This window comes from Lepidochelys olivacea (genome assembly GCF_965140295.1).
Source record: "Lepidochelys olivacea isolate rLepOli2 genome assembly, chromosome: 1".
Taxonomy (NCBI): Eukaryota; Metazoa; Chordata; order Testudines; family Cheloniidae; genus Lepidochelys; species Lepidochelys olivacea.
The window spans coordinates 353,567,767-353,581,756 of record NC_140411.1 but is presented as its reverse complement, the minus strand read 5'-3'; the positions used below and the strand labels follow the sequence as shown (position 1 = coordinate 353,581,756).

Below are 13,990 nucleotides of genomic sequence, written 5' to 3'. Positions count from 1 at the left end.
GGACTCCCCTGGCTGTGGCCAGCTTCCACCAGCTCCGGCTCTGGTCACCATTAGCTCTGTCCTGGAGCTCTGTCCCCGAACCCTTCCCAGCTCTCCACTGCTCCTGTCTCCAGCAGCTCTCCCCTGCTGCTTGCTCTCTCCAGGGCTCCTCTTTCCTCCTCATCAGCTCCCACCCACCTCTCCTGCCTCTTTCTATGGCCCAGGTGCCTTCTCCTAAGCCCAGCTAGGATGCAGCTGATATTCACAGATGCACTGGCCATGTCTCTCTTAAAGGGCCACTCACCCAACAGTACCGAACCTCCCTTCACTTTAAATACTTCTATGGTGCTGGGCAGGTAAATGCTGAAGAGTGTAAAAAAATGGGTGGATTTCGTCACACATGGTGGACCTGTCCAAAGATTAGGACTTTACTGCCAGGTAATCCCCCGGGGGGAGGGTGCTGAATTTCCCCAAATATTCTGCACTGTATAAAAGCCACCAGAAGCCAATTAACCCTCTGCTAGAGAAGTCAAGGTGGTGGAAGAAAGGGGCTTCCTCTGTATCTAATGCCTAGTTCCTAAACACATGAGCAATCCTAGCATTCGACAAGCTGCCCCATCCGGACAGAGTTCTACAGGGAACAAGGAAAATGATTCTTACCCAACAGCCTGGTGGAATTTGCTGGCCAGACTCATCCCCCCACCAAGCCTGAGGACTTGTACCAAGGGTGGGTGTGTGACGAAGTGGGCCTGTTCTTAATGTTTCCTCCGAATAGTGTGGGGGTGCCTCAGTTTCCCCTATGCAGTTCTTAAGTATCTAGGTGGTGGGGTAAGGGTGTATGGTCATTGCAGAGCCCTAGAGGGCAGGTGTGTGCAGGGGTCTGGACACAGAGAATGGCCGACACCCTGTTTCCTGGCCACTGATGGCCTGGGCCCTTCCCCCCCTGCGAGGTGAGAGCTGAAGGGTTGGAGAACAAAGGAATCAGGTGACCTCCTGGCCCAGGAAAGGAACAAAGCCCAGAGGAGGAGGGGCTGGAGGGAGTTTCAGTTTGGGGCTGGCTGGGACATGGAGTGAAGGGCAGACGTGGTTGCCTGGCTCACTGGCCCCAAAATGGACCCAGCTGAGGGGTCCCGTTCTCTGCACCTGCAAGACCATGTTCCTGTCGTCTAATAAACCTTCTGTTTTACTGGCCGGCTGAGAGTCACGTCTGACTGCGAAGTTGGGGTGCCAGACCCTCTGGCTTCCCCAGGAGCCCCGCCTGAGCGGACTGGCTGGGGGAAGCGCACGGAGGGGCAGAGGATGCTGAATGCTCCGAGGTCAGACCCAGGAAGGTGGAAGCTGTGTGAGCTGTGTGTCCTGAAGACAGGCTGCTCACAGAAAGGCGACTGCCCCAGAGTCCTGACTGGCTTCATGGGGAGCAGTTCCAGAGCATCGCCCAGGGACTCCGTGACAACTGGTGGCAGCGGTGGGATGTACTGCACCCCGTGGATGGCGCTTCCTGCAGTAAGTGACTGGGGAGCAGTAACACGAAGGGGGATTGCCGAGGACCAGGCCTGCTGAAGGCTCGGAGAGGAGCGGTTTCGGGGGGCGGTTAACCCCTGGGAGTGTGTGACCAGCGAGAAGGACTGTGCAGTAACAGGGTTCCCCTGGGGACTGCAGTGAGCAGTCCAAGGGGCAGAGGAGTCTGCAGCTCGACCCTGGCAAAGAGGTGGTGACCTCGAGAAGGGCTGGCACGCTAGGGGTTCTCCCTGGAAACCGTGGGGAGCTGAGAACACACGGGCCTGTGAGTCCACAACACCTTGGGAGGAGCGGAGTGATGGTCTGTCCCCGTCTCCTTAAGAAGGACATTGTAACATTGTGCAGAAAGAGAGGGTTGAGCGTTGGAAAGTTCACCAAAGCACAGTTCATCGTGCAGCTGGAGGAGGATGACCGCTCTAAGGAACAGATTCCTGACCCCAACTGGGGCTATAGCAGGGTCTGGGAGCAGCTGGAGTGGGAGCCAGGCATCGCCAAAACTCCTGTCCCCGACCAGACGGGGGTCTTCACAATCGGGTTCCCCATCGGGGGATCGGAGACGGACGGGATTGGAGCTGAGTCTGAGAGAGCAAGACGACTGTGAGAGACAGCGAGAGCCCGAGAAAGAGCTGCAGAAGCAGCAGAAGCATGAACTGGCGATGGTGGAGCGGAGAGGCCTAGGGGACCTCCCCGGGGTGAGGGGGGATAGACCCCGGGGGGCCAGTTCCGCAGGGAACCTCGAGACTAAATTGCTGCCCCTGGTTAAGGAGGGAGGGGGTGTGGATGCCCACCTCACTGCCTTTGAGCAGGCTGGCGATTTGAACCAAGGGGACCCTGCGGAAAAGCCCCGGTGTCTAGCTCCCTTGCTGGGTCCCAAGGCCATAGACTCCGTCAGCCCGATGGGTGGGGAGGTGGACACGCTCCCACTCCTGACCCCAACCTATATGTCTGTGTGGAGTTTCCTGGGGCCAGGCCCCTCGGACCCCCAGTGGGAGCGGAAGGTGATGGTCAATGGGGAGACATTCCTGGGGTGGCGAGATCCTGGGACAGAGAGAACTGGTGTCAGGCCCTGGGTGGTGCAGCCTCAGATGCTGAGGGGCTGTGTGAGCTGTGTGAGGGTCCCAGGGACGAAGCCCCTCACCTTCCCTATGGTCCAGATCCCTGTGCAGACCCAGGAGGAGTGGGGCTGGCTGGTCGTTGGGGTGCCCCAGGACACCAGCTGCGAGACCCTGTTGTGGGGTGACTGTGTCTCTTTGGGACAGGATCCAGGCCCTGTTCCTGTAACTGCCAAGGGTTTGAATTTGAATCCAGGGAACCAATCGGCGGAGAGGGAAATGGTCAGTGAAAATGCAGATGACCTGGCTGGCAGCAGGGAGGAGCCGCTAGGCTCAGGATACCTGCCTGCCTGTAACCAGACCCCTGGGGCTGGGTGGGACAGAGAGATGCTCCCTGCCCCCTTGCACACAAGAGTGGGGACTCTCCCTGGCTCTGATGCAATGAGGAAAGCAGTGGCCTGCCCCACTGGGACAGCCAGGGCAGCGCTGAGCACAGTGGGAGCTGAGACCCCAGCAGAGTGGGGGGAGACACAGGCAGGGCAGGGGATCTGTGGGGAGTGGCAAGGTGCTTGGTAAGGAAAGTTTGGATGAGCCTAGGCAGCCTTGTGATCTGATGGCTGTGTCCAGTCAGCAGGGTGGGAAGGCGAGGAGAGCAGAAGATGAGAGTCCCTGGACCTTACCTGTTAGCTGGGTGGAGAATTGGGACAGTGAAGGAAATGGGTCTCTGTCTGTCAGGGGTATTGACTTGCCTATGGAGGGAGCTACCCTGATCTCCAAGCAGTTGTCTGTGACCAGCCTTGTGTGCTGGGACAAAGGGAATGAGATCCCAACCTGGGTGTCTGGTAAAGGAGAAAGTGTGTCCGGCTCTTCTTTGTCTGTGGAGCTAACAGAAGGGGCCTTTCAGCCTGTGATGGTTGAGGGTCGTGCAGTTGTCTCAGAGCTGGTTCTGGATTCAGCTAAAGCCCAGGAAGGGAAGGGTCCTAAGTTTCTGTCTGCTCGGGAGAATGGCCCTGTAACTAGGTCGCATCCAGTTAGGGTCTATGTAAAATCCCAGAGACCAGACAATTCTGGTGCTTGTATTTTGCCTGTTGCTAGTGTGTTGTTGGAAAGGGTGGAGCAACTCTGTCTAATCAGGGTGAGATCCTAGCCAGGGCACAAGGAGAGCATGAAGGTGTGTGATTGTGTTACCTACTGAGGGTGTGGAAACCTGTAGCAAGAAGGAAAAGATTCCTGAACTTGTGTGTGGCAAAGGGAAGGAGAATGCTTCTAACCTTTTATCTAGGAAGTCTGTAAGTTTGCCTCAAAGGGGATTATGTAGGAATCCGCCTGATGGGCCAGAGGTGATTCTGGATGTAAGGGAGACCCAGAAAGAGTCTGTTGTTGCTCAGGAAAGTGTTCCCCTAGAGCAAGCCCTAGGTAAAGAGGGTAAGAGCAGAATTTCTGGGAGGGGTGAATTGTTGCATAGAGAAGCCCTAGGGAAAGGAATCCTCATGGAGTCTTTGCAAGCAGTTTACTGCAACTGAAGGGTGTGAAAATGATTTAATCAAGAAAGTTTCAGTTCCTAACAGCCAGAAATGTTCTGTTGTGAATGGATCCACTGACTTTCCTGTTGAAAGATCCAGTGTGGATAGCTTTGAGAAGGTCTCAGATGGAGTGAAAGCTGTTAAGAAAGGTACACCGTCCTATAACCAAGTGGCTGTGTTTGGCCAGCTTGTTGGGAGACAAGGTTGTGGAGAAAGGGATGTCTCCATGCTAGTTCTGTAAGTGAACAGTATGTGGCCCAGGTCAAGATGGGGGCCCTTAACCAAGAGAGCCCAAATTGCAGCCCTCCAGACTGGAGCACTCGGAGAAAACCCAATCCCAGTTTGACCCCCTGGGGTTTTGGGGTGGCCAAAGGGCATGGGCTGCAGAAACCTTCCCACATGCAGCCTGCTAGTGCTATCGACCACCCCCGACCTAAGGGAGGGCGTGAAACTGGAAGGGCCTGCTGTAACTCCTACCAAGGAATGGGAGAGATGCTGGGGCATCCATGGGAACATTGGTGGCTTCGAACTTCCCCAGGTCACCGGGTAAAGTGACCCCGCTCAGTTCGATCTCGAAGGGGGGAGAGATGTGACGAAGTGGGCCTGTTCTTAATGTTTCCTCCGAATAGTGTGGGGGTGCCTCAGTTTCCCCTATGCAGTTCTTAAGTATCTAGGTGGTGGGGTAAGGGTGTATGGTCATTGCAGAGCCCTAGAGGGCAGGTGTGTGCAGGGGTCTGGACACAGAGAATGGCCGACACCCTGTTTCCTGGCCACTGATGGCCTGGGCCCTTCCCCCCCTGCGAGGTGAGAGCTGAAGGGTTGGAGAACAAAGGAATCAGGTGACCTCCTGGCCCAGGAAAGGAACAAAGCCCAGAGGAGGAGGGGCTGGAGGGAGTTTCAGTTTGGGGCTGGCTGGGACATGGAGTGAAGGGCAGACGTGGTTGCCTGGCTCACTGGCCCCAAAATGGACCCAGCTGAGGGGTCCCGTTCTCTGCACCTGCAAGACCATGTTCCTGTCGTCTAATAAACCTTCTGTTTTACTGGCCGGCTGAGAGTCACGTCTGACTGCGAAGTTGGGGTGCCGGACCCTCTGGCTTCCCCAGGAGCCCCGCCTGAGCGGACTGGCTGGGGGAAGCGCACGGAGGGGCAGAGGATGCTGAATGCTCCAAGGTCAGACCCAGGAAGGTGGAAGCTGTGTGAGCTGTGTGTCCTGAAGACAGGCTGCTCACAGAAAGGCGACTGCCCCAGAGTCCTGACTGGCTTCATGGGGAGCAGTTCCAGAGCATCGCCCAGGGACTCCGTGACAGGGTGAAAGCGCGACATTGCTCCCTGGCTTGCTGCCCACTGGCCTCACTTCGCAGAGGCTGAAGACAAGTTTCTGTCGTGGACCGTGCAGGTGACCAGCCTGTTCTTGGGGGGACTGGCCAGTTAGTGCTGGGAGAATGTTTCTCTAATGGTTTATTGGAACTGCAAATAAATAAAAATAATTGAAAAAAAAAGACAAGACAGCATCATCCAGAGCCTGGGGAGGACTCAGGAGCAGGACCCAGCTCAGCTGCGGGGCCGGCAGAGGCCACAACAGATCAGCGGGCTGCGAGATCCCAAGGACAGTGAAATCCCAGAGGGAGGCAGGGACAATAATGCCTGGCGTATACACAGCCCCAGATGCTGCCAGCCCGGTACAGCAGGTTACCGAGGTGAGGTCAGACCCTGACGGGGGCCCACGAGGCGCTGGTCCAGGCTGGCAGGTTCTGGGTGCTCAGGTGACTCTTGCTCGGACCGATGTAGCAGACCCAGATACAATTTGGCCCCCAGTTAGGGAAATACCCGTTACCGGTACCCAGAGCATGGATCTATCTGAAGTGGGGGGAAGGGGAGGATTTCAGGGGGCACAAACACCCACCCATGGAGAGGATGCATGAGGATGATTTGGACACGTTAAAAACGACTGGAAAAATGTTGTGGGGGGAGCTGGAGAGACACGAGCAGCCACCGTGATGCCACCACCACTGAGGGTGGCTACGGATATCGTGGGACCCCTCAGCAGAACGACCTGGGCAGGACAGACAGCCAGACCCCACAGCCTGCCCACCCCTGGCAGTGGCTGTCTCTCCTGGGGCTGGCAGCCCGAGTGGCTGGTACCCTTTTGACAGCATTCTGCAGGGTGGGCTTCCCCAGGGAGCCCTCACACACCAAGGAGCCCCTTCCCCACGGCTTGTGGGAGAACCAGGGTACCTGTGAGAGGATTCAGAGTCACCTCGGACAGGTGCGCCTGTGCAGGAATATCTACTATGCCTTAAATCCACACCCTGTCTTCATCCACATTAGCTTTCGCGGCCTGGTCTGCACTCCAAAGTGATACTGATGGAAACTGCCTTGTATCAGCCTAGTGTCTACACTTACATTGATCTCCCACCAGCGCCAGTGCCCCATTACGCCGACATGACACCCCCTCCACCAGCCGTGCTGAGCCCCGGGCGATGTGCGGAGTGTGGACGAGCCCAAATCTCCTTCCACACTAGATACGAGGAGCGAGTGTGACAAACCGGGGGGGACCCCGATAACGTGACATGAACTGCGCTGTGTGGAACGGGCTGGTTCTGAACTATTCAAACTATTGTTTGTGGTGGGAAACAGGAGCCAGTGGATGCAGTCAGGCCCTCGGGTGAGGCTGAGGATCTGAGCAGCTGAGCTCTGGGAGAACTGGAGGGGTCAGCTGGGTGCCAGGGCAGCCAGAGAGGAAGAGGCTGAAGGATGAGGAGGGAGCGGGGCAAGCGAGGGAAAGATGTGGCAAGATGCCCCCCCACCCTGGAGCACCACTTTGTGGAGCAGGGGCACAATAGCAAGCCAGTGGCCTCAGGCTTGAGGCTCTCACACAGAGCCCTGCCCGGCCCTGAAAACCACGGGGTCAGAGGAGCATCTCGTGTCACTCCTGCAGGTGCCAAAAGCCAGGGACTCACAATCAGTTCACAAGAGTTGGCAACACTGTTGATAAGGAATCTTCCAACTATTGTTAGTTCCTCAAAACAAAAGCCTCCCGTTATTTACTTATGGATAACATTTGACAAGTTTACAAAATTGCTCCAGACTCATTGAGCCCCGTCATCAACACGTGTAACGCCCCAACCAGCCCCCTTGCTTGCCTGTGACCCCTTCTTTGGGCTGCAACGTCAACACAACTCAAGGCCTCTTCCTCTGACCCCCAGAAGTTTCTGCCTGTGCGCCGCAGGGTCAGCTTGTGCTTTTGCTGCAGGGCTCGTTTACAGGGCGCCGAGAGACGCCAGCCAGGGCCACGGCCTGGAATCTGGTCGGGCACATGGTGCCCAGTGAGGCTGGTGCCAAACCCACCAGCCTGAGACATGTGACTACCAACGACTGTGATATCAGAGAGGGGAAGGGCTGTTCTCCAGGTCACACAGGGAAGGGAACACGGGAGTCCTGGCTCAGTCAGTCATCCCTGCTCTGTAAGATGTGCGTGGTGCATTGAAGGCAGGCTAGACAGGCCCCTCCCCGGAGAGCGCTGAGATGAGGCCAGGAGGGCTGAGTGCCCAGGGAGGGGCAGAGGGGGTGGGATGGAGGGGCTGTGACTCAGGGGCTAATGCACGCAGAGGAGGATGCCAGTGTCCTGCGCTGTAGCGAAAAGGCCAGGGCCATGCTCCCTCCTGTTCATCCCCTGTCCGCCCCCGGGGGCTGGCTCTGGGGTGCTCAGGAGGGAGGCGGGGGCACATGGAACTGTCCATTCCAGAGACCAGGAGACGCACACAGGACTGAATGCTGAAGGGAACGTTTATTCTTGCTTCGCTGTGTTGAAGAGGTGGAGACGAGAGAGCCAGCGGGACAGCCATGGTTCAGTTACTTCAGGGGGGACGGCACCCGGCTCTGAGTGCTCGGGCTAGCCTAGCACAGGTCTGAGCATCCCCACTGCAAAGCTCGACCGTGTGCTCCTTGTTCCTGCCCTCGTGTGCCTTGGGACATGTCCCAGGGGGTTGGGCTGAGATGCTCCAGGGTTCATTCCCAGCCATTTGTGTCAGTCAGGGGGAGCTGTGGGAAGGGCACTGCGGGATGGTCAGCACCCGGCCTGCGCCTTCACTGCAAAGGGGGCGGGTGGGAGCCCAAGCTAAGGCACCACTTGGGCTTCACCCCGCCGTCGCAGCCCTGCGAGCCAGCAGGGGTTCAGAGTGCAATGCAGGACATGCGGGAGGGCTCGGGGTGTGGGTGGTAGCAGGGTTTGGGCAAAGACAAGAGGGGGAGCCCAGGGTAAAACTACCCAGTCGACGCCCTCCTCCCCCAAAAAGGGGGCAGAGCAGAGCGGGAGTGACACAGAGTAACACAGCGATGCTTTGCCGAAGGGACTTTGCAGCCAGGGACACGGGATCTGGTGTCCCCGGGGAGACGGAGGGACCCAATTCACTCACAGCCCAGGTGCTGGGAGCCCCAGGTGCAGGCGAGCTGCCTCCCCTAAGGCCTGTACTTGCAGACAAATGTGTTTCTATTTTTACAGAATTCGCTGACCCAGGTCATGAAACCTAGAAAGAAAAACAGAAATGACCCGTGGGGTGGGGCAGGCTGGGCTGTTCCTGCTTGTACAGTGACCCCAATCCTGCCCATTCCGTGCCCCTCGGAGAAGATCCCAGCTGCTGTGCATGGCCTGAGGAAGAGGAAGGTGGGATGGAGCCCTGAGCACCCCAGATTTGGGCAGCCCCATCCCACAAAGAGATGCCGAGGCTCAGCGTGAAAGGGGAGACACCTGGTCCATGTGCTACTCCTCCTACCTCCCCCACCCCACGTGCCCCCCACCCCAGCAAAGGGCAGAGGAGAGAGCGAGAGCCCTGCCCCGGGACTGGGGGCACCAACTCAGGAACCGGGCTGCTGCCTCCTCCCTGCTGAGCGAGCTGCCCCACAGCCAGGCCCCCTCCCTGCCCTGCCCGCCTGGGTCTGGCTACACCCATGGGAACATCTGTCCCAGGCAGGGCTCAGCCGCCATGCAGAGGGGATGTGTCCCTGCCCAGTGTTCCCGGCTGCTGTGCGCAGAGCAGCACGTTCCCCCCTCAGACACCGTGACCCCTCTGCTCTGGGGGTGTCTGTGCCCTGCCCCGGCTGTCACGGAGTGTGGGGGAGTCCGGGCCCTGCACCCCTCTTCCTGGGATTCACTGAGACTCTCAGCCAGCCAGTGAAATGGGAGGTTTATTGGACAACAGGAACACAGTCCAAAACAGAGCTTGTGGGTACACCCAGGACCCCTCAATCACGTCCTTCTGCGGGGCAGGGAGCTTAGACCCCAGCCCTGGGGTTCCCTGTGTTCCTCCACCCAGCCCAAAACTGAAACCAAAACCCCCGTGACGAAGCGGGACTGTTCTTAATGTTTCTTCTGAATATTGTGGGGGTGCCTCAGTTTCCCCTATGCAGTTCTTAAGTATCTAGGTGGTGGGATAAGGGTGTATGATTGTGACGATGTGACGCAGCAGGGAGGGGAGAGTGTTGACCTGGGAATGTGGCAGGGGAGTTTCACTGGGGATGGGAGACCTGAGAGCCTGTAACCTGAGCCGGGAGGGGGAGGGGGAGGTAACACCTCTGCCCAGGAATGTGAACAGAGGCTGCAGGAGGGAGCCTGCTGGGGCGGGGGTTGGTTTCAGTTTGGTGCTGGGTGGAGGAACGCAGGGAACCCCAGGGCTGGTGTCTAAGCTCCCTGCTCCCCCAGAAGGACGTGATTGAGGGGTCCTGGTTGTACCCACAAGCTCTGTTGTGGACTGTGTTCCTGTTGTCCAATAAACCTCCCATTTTACTGGCTGGCTGAGAGTCACGGCGAATCCCAGGAAGAGGGGTGCAGGGCCTGGACTCCCCCACACTCCATGACAATGATTGTTGCAGAGCCCTAGAGGGCAGGTGTGTGCAGGGGTCTGGACACAGAGAATGGCTGACACCCGGTTTCCTGGCCACTGATGGCCTGGGCCCTTACCCCCTGCAAGGTGAGAGCAAAAGGGTTGGAGAACACAGGAATCCGGTGACCTCCTGGCCCGGGAAAGGGACAAAGCCCAGAGGAGGGGGGTCTGGAGGGAGTTTCAGTTTGGGGCTGGCTGGAGACACGGAGTGAAGGGCAGACGTGGTTGTCTGGCTCACTGCCCCCAAAAATGGACCCAGCTGAGGGGTCCCGTTCTCTGCACCTACGAGCTCTGTGTTAGACCATGTCCCTGTCGTCTAATAAACTTTCTGTTTTACTGGCTGGCTGAGAGTCACGTCTGACTGTGAAGTTGGGGGGCAGGACCCTCTGGCTTCCCCAGGAGCCCTGCCTGAGCGGACTCGCTGTGGGAAGTGCACGGCAGGGCAGAGGATGCTGAATGCTCCGAGGTCAGACCCAGGAAGGTGGAAGCTGTGTGAGCTGTGTGTCCTGCAGACAGGCTGCTCACAGAGAGGAGACTTCACCCAAGTCCCGACTGGCTTCGTAGGGAGCAGTTCCAGAGCATTGTCCGGGGGTCTCCGTGACACCCCCTTCCCCCGTCTCACTCTTCCTCCTCCTGCTCCTCCTCCAGCCTTTGTCCAGATTCCCAGGCAAAGGTGTCACCTGGGTCCAACCCCCTCCTGGCTCAGGTGACAGGCTCAGGTCTCCTCACCCCAGTGGAGTCACCCCCTGCTCTCCCATCCCCCGTGCAGACAGTCCCAGCAGAACTAGACGCCATCCCCGGGTCAGTCCACCCTGCTCACTGCTGCCCTGGCAGTCGTATTCTTGCTGAGTCGGGCCAGAGAGCGCCTAGGGGAGGACAGGTTTCAGAGTAGCACCCGTGTTAGTCTGTATCCGCAAAAAGAAAAGGAGGACTTGTGGCACCTTAGAGACTAACCAATTTATTTGAGCATAAGCTTCCGTGGGCTACAGCTCACTGCATCGGATGCATCCAGTGGAAAATACAGTGGGGAGATTTATATACACAGAGAACATGAAACAAGGGGTGTTACCATTTCCCCATGTTTATCCCCCCCACCCCCCTCTCGCTGTTCCTCAGACATTCTTGTCAACTGCTGGAAATGGCCCACCTTGATTATCACCACAAAAGTTTCTCCCCCCCCACACCCCACACCCCCTCTCCTGCGGGTAATAGCTCACCTTACCTGATCGCTCTCCTTACAGTGTGTATGGTAACACCCCTTGTTTCATATTCTCTGGGTATATAAATCTCCCCACTGTATTTTCCACACAATGCATCCGATGAGGTGAGCTGTAGCTCACAAAAGCTCATGCTCAAATAAATGTGTTAGTCTCTAAGGTGCCACAAGTCCTCCTTTTTTTAGGGGAGGACAGTCCTGGGGTTGGGCTGGGTGGGCTCAGCCCCTCAGCAGCACCCCAGGCCCAGCAGGGAGCTCCGCGGGGGGAACAGGCCACTCTCAGGGCCCTGTTCCCTTGGGTGTGGGTTTCTGCTGCTGTTTGACTCTATAAGAACAGAAGAGCGGCCAGACTGGGTCAGATCAAAGGCCCATCTAACCCAGTCTCCTGTCTGCCGACAGTGGCCAGTGCTGGGTGCCCCAGGGGGAATGAATAGAGCAGGGAACGAAGTGATCCGTCCCCTGTCGCCCATTCCCAATCCCCGTCCAGTGACGGCAGCCCTGGCTGCGCCCATCTGCCAGCACCTGGTCTGACGGGCCAGGCCTCCTGGAACTGCTACTTGTGCACAAGCTGCAGAGCAAGGCCTCTCAGGTCCTGGTCTGGGGATGTGGCCTGGGGGCACTGAGCTCTGGGATACACCCAGACACATTGTGCCCCCTTGATCAGCCAGGGCTCCCATGCCACACGCCCCATTATTCATTCAGCTTCACCAGGCAGCTGGGCCAACCGCTCTCCCGGTTCAGATCGCTCGTGGGTTCTGAACTCCGACGGCAGGCTCGGGGCATGGCCGCTCACCAGCATCACACGCCCGGTCTCTGCTCCCTGGCTGGGTGACGGAGACGTTAAGCAAGCGACTGGGACGAGCCCCTTGTGAGTTTCATGGGAGCCCTCATTCATGCTCAATTCCTGACCACGCTGAGACTTCGGGGCATTTTCCTGAGCAGCCTGCGTCTGTGTCAATGCATGAGTGACCTGCCCCCTCCCCGGGCGCGACGCAGCCCCCCAGGAGCAACACCCCCCCAGGAGCGACACAGCGAGCACTCGTGAGCAACACCCCCCCCCCACCATCCCCCAGGAGCACCACTTGGTGGAGTAGGGACACAATAGCTGCTCCTGGCCATTGCCCTAAACACATCAGCAGAGTCCCTCAGCAGGGGCCAGAGCCTGTGTACGTGCCACACCCACACACTGGGGACTGGGACCAGCACCCGGTCAGCATCTCAGAGGCCGTGTGGCCAGACAGCTACCTGGGCTCCCTCACTGACACACCTGGCTCTGAGCCTCTTCCTTACCTGTGCCTTCCTCCAGCGCCAGACAGCGCTCCACCTTCAGGGAAGGGAAAGAGTAGCTTCTGTGGCTATCCCAAGCATCGAAGTCCACTTCTGAGTCATCTGTCCATGACCATCTTCGCCTCTGCAGTCACATGGGTGAGAGGAGACCACAGTGACGCACCTTCTCGATCACAGAACCAGCCGAGCGTCTGGCCAGCAGGGATCTTGAGAGGTTGTCTAGTCCAGTCCCCTGCACAGAGGCAGGGCCATGTAACCCTAGACCATCCCTGACAGGGGTTTGTCCAGACAGTTCTTAAAACCCTCCAGTGACGGGGAATCCACAGCCTCCCTTGAGAACCTGTTCCAGAGCTTCACTGCCCTGGGAGTTAGAAAGTTTCTCCTACTATCAAACCACCCCTGCTACAGATTAAGCCCTTTGCTTCTTGTCCTACCTTCAGTGGACATGGAGAACAACTGATCACCATCCTCCTTAGAACAGCCCTTGACATATCTGAAGGCTGTTATCAGGTGCCCCCTGCAGTCTTCTTTTCTCAAGACTGAATTTGCTCAGGTTTTTAACCTTTCCTCACAGGTCAGGATTTCTAAACCTTTGATCAGTTTTGTTGCTCTCTTCTGGACTCTCTCCAATTTGTCCACATCTTGCCCAAAATGCGGCACCCAGAACTGGACACTATACTCCAGCTGAGGTCTCACCGGTGCTGAGCAGAACAGGGCAATTAGCTCCCATGTCTGACATACGACACTCCTGTTAACACACCCCAGAATGATATTAGCCTTTTTCACAGCTACTTCACATTGTTGGTTCATATTCCATTTGTGATCCACTGGAACCCCCAGATCCTTTTCAGAAGCACTGCTGCCTAGCTGGTTATTCCCCAGTTCATAGTGCATTAGATTTTTCCTTCCTAAGTGAAATACTTCACACTTATCTTTATTGACTTTCATCTTGTTGATTTCAGACCAATTCTCCAAATTGGCAAAGTCATTTTGAATTTTAATCCTGTCCTCCAAAGAGCTTGCAACCCCACCCAGCTTGGTGTCATCTACAAATATTATAAGTGTAAGCAGGGCTGAATGAGCTTTCCCCTGACATCTAGTGACAAGCTGGGGAAGAGGACTTCAGGAGCTGATCTTGTTTGCATGGACACCCACTCTGCCTAGGTGCTCAGCAGGATGGGACTGCTTGCCCAAATGGTCACTTGGGGCTGGTGTTGGATCCCCAGTCTCTTTGTTATTGGGGCAGGAGTAATAAAGTGTTGTTATCCTCGTTGTGTGAATCAAGGGCAGCAGAACTGTACTTGGCAAACCCTGATTGAGGGACTCACCCACAACTAAATGGCACTCGCTAGCCAGGGGACAGGGGTGCCAAAGCTCAATGAGTTCTGAGGAAGGATGGGGAGGGGAAAGATACTTGTAACAGGAAGAGTGTGGGTGTCTGTCTCTCTCCTGCCTAATAGTCCTAGATGCTGTTTGGTTTTTTCCCCCCCCTCTCTCTGCTATGTAATAACAAAGCTGATTAAGACTCAAGTGAAA

General features: G+C 57.0%; 1 protein-coding gene across 1 annotated transcript in view; it reads right to left on the bottom strand.

Annotated features, from left to right (window-relative positions):
• Positions 1–13,990, bottom strand: part of GARIN1A (golgi associated RAB2 interactor 1A) — a gene marked incomplete at its 5' end in the record, with an annotated part of 87,176 nt that overhangs the window by 24,416 nt on the left and 48,770 nt on the right. The window contains one exon of the mRNA XM_084637349.1: positions 12,458–12,578. Coding sequence (XP_084493475.1) covers positions 12,458–12,578 — 121 coding nt within the window. The remainder of the gene's footprint in view (positions 1–12,457; positions 12,579–13,990) is intronic.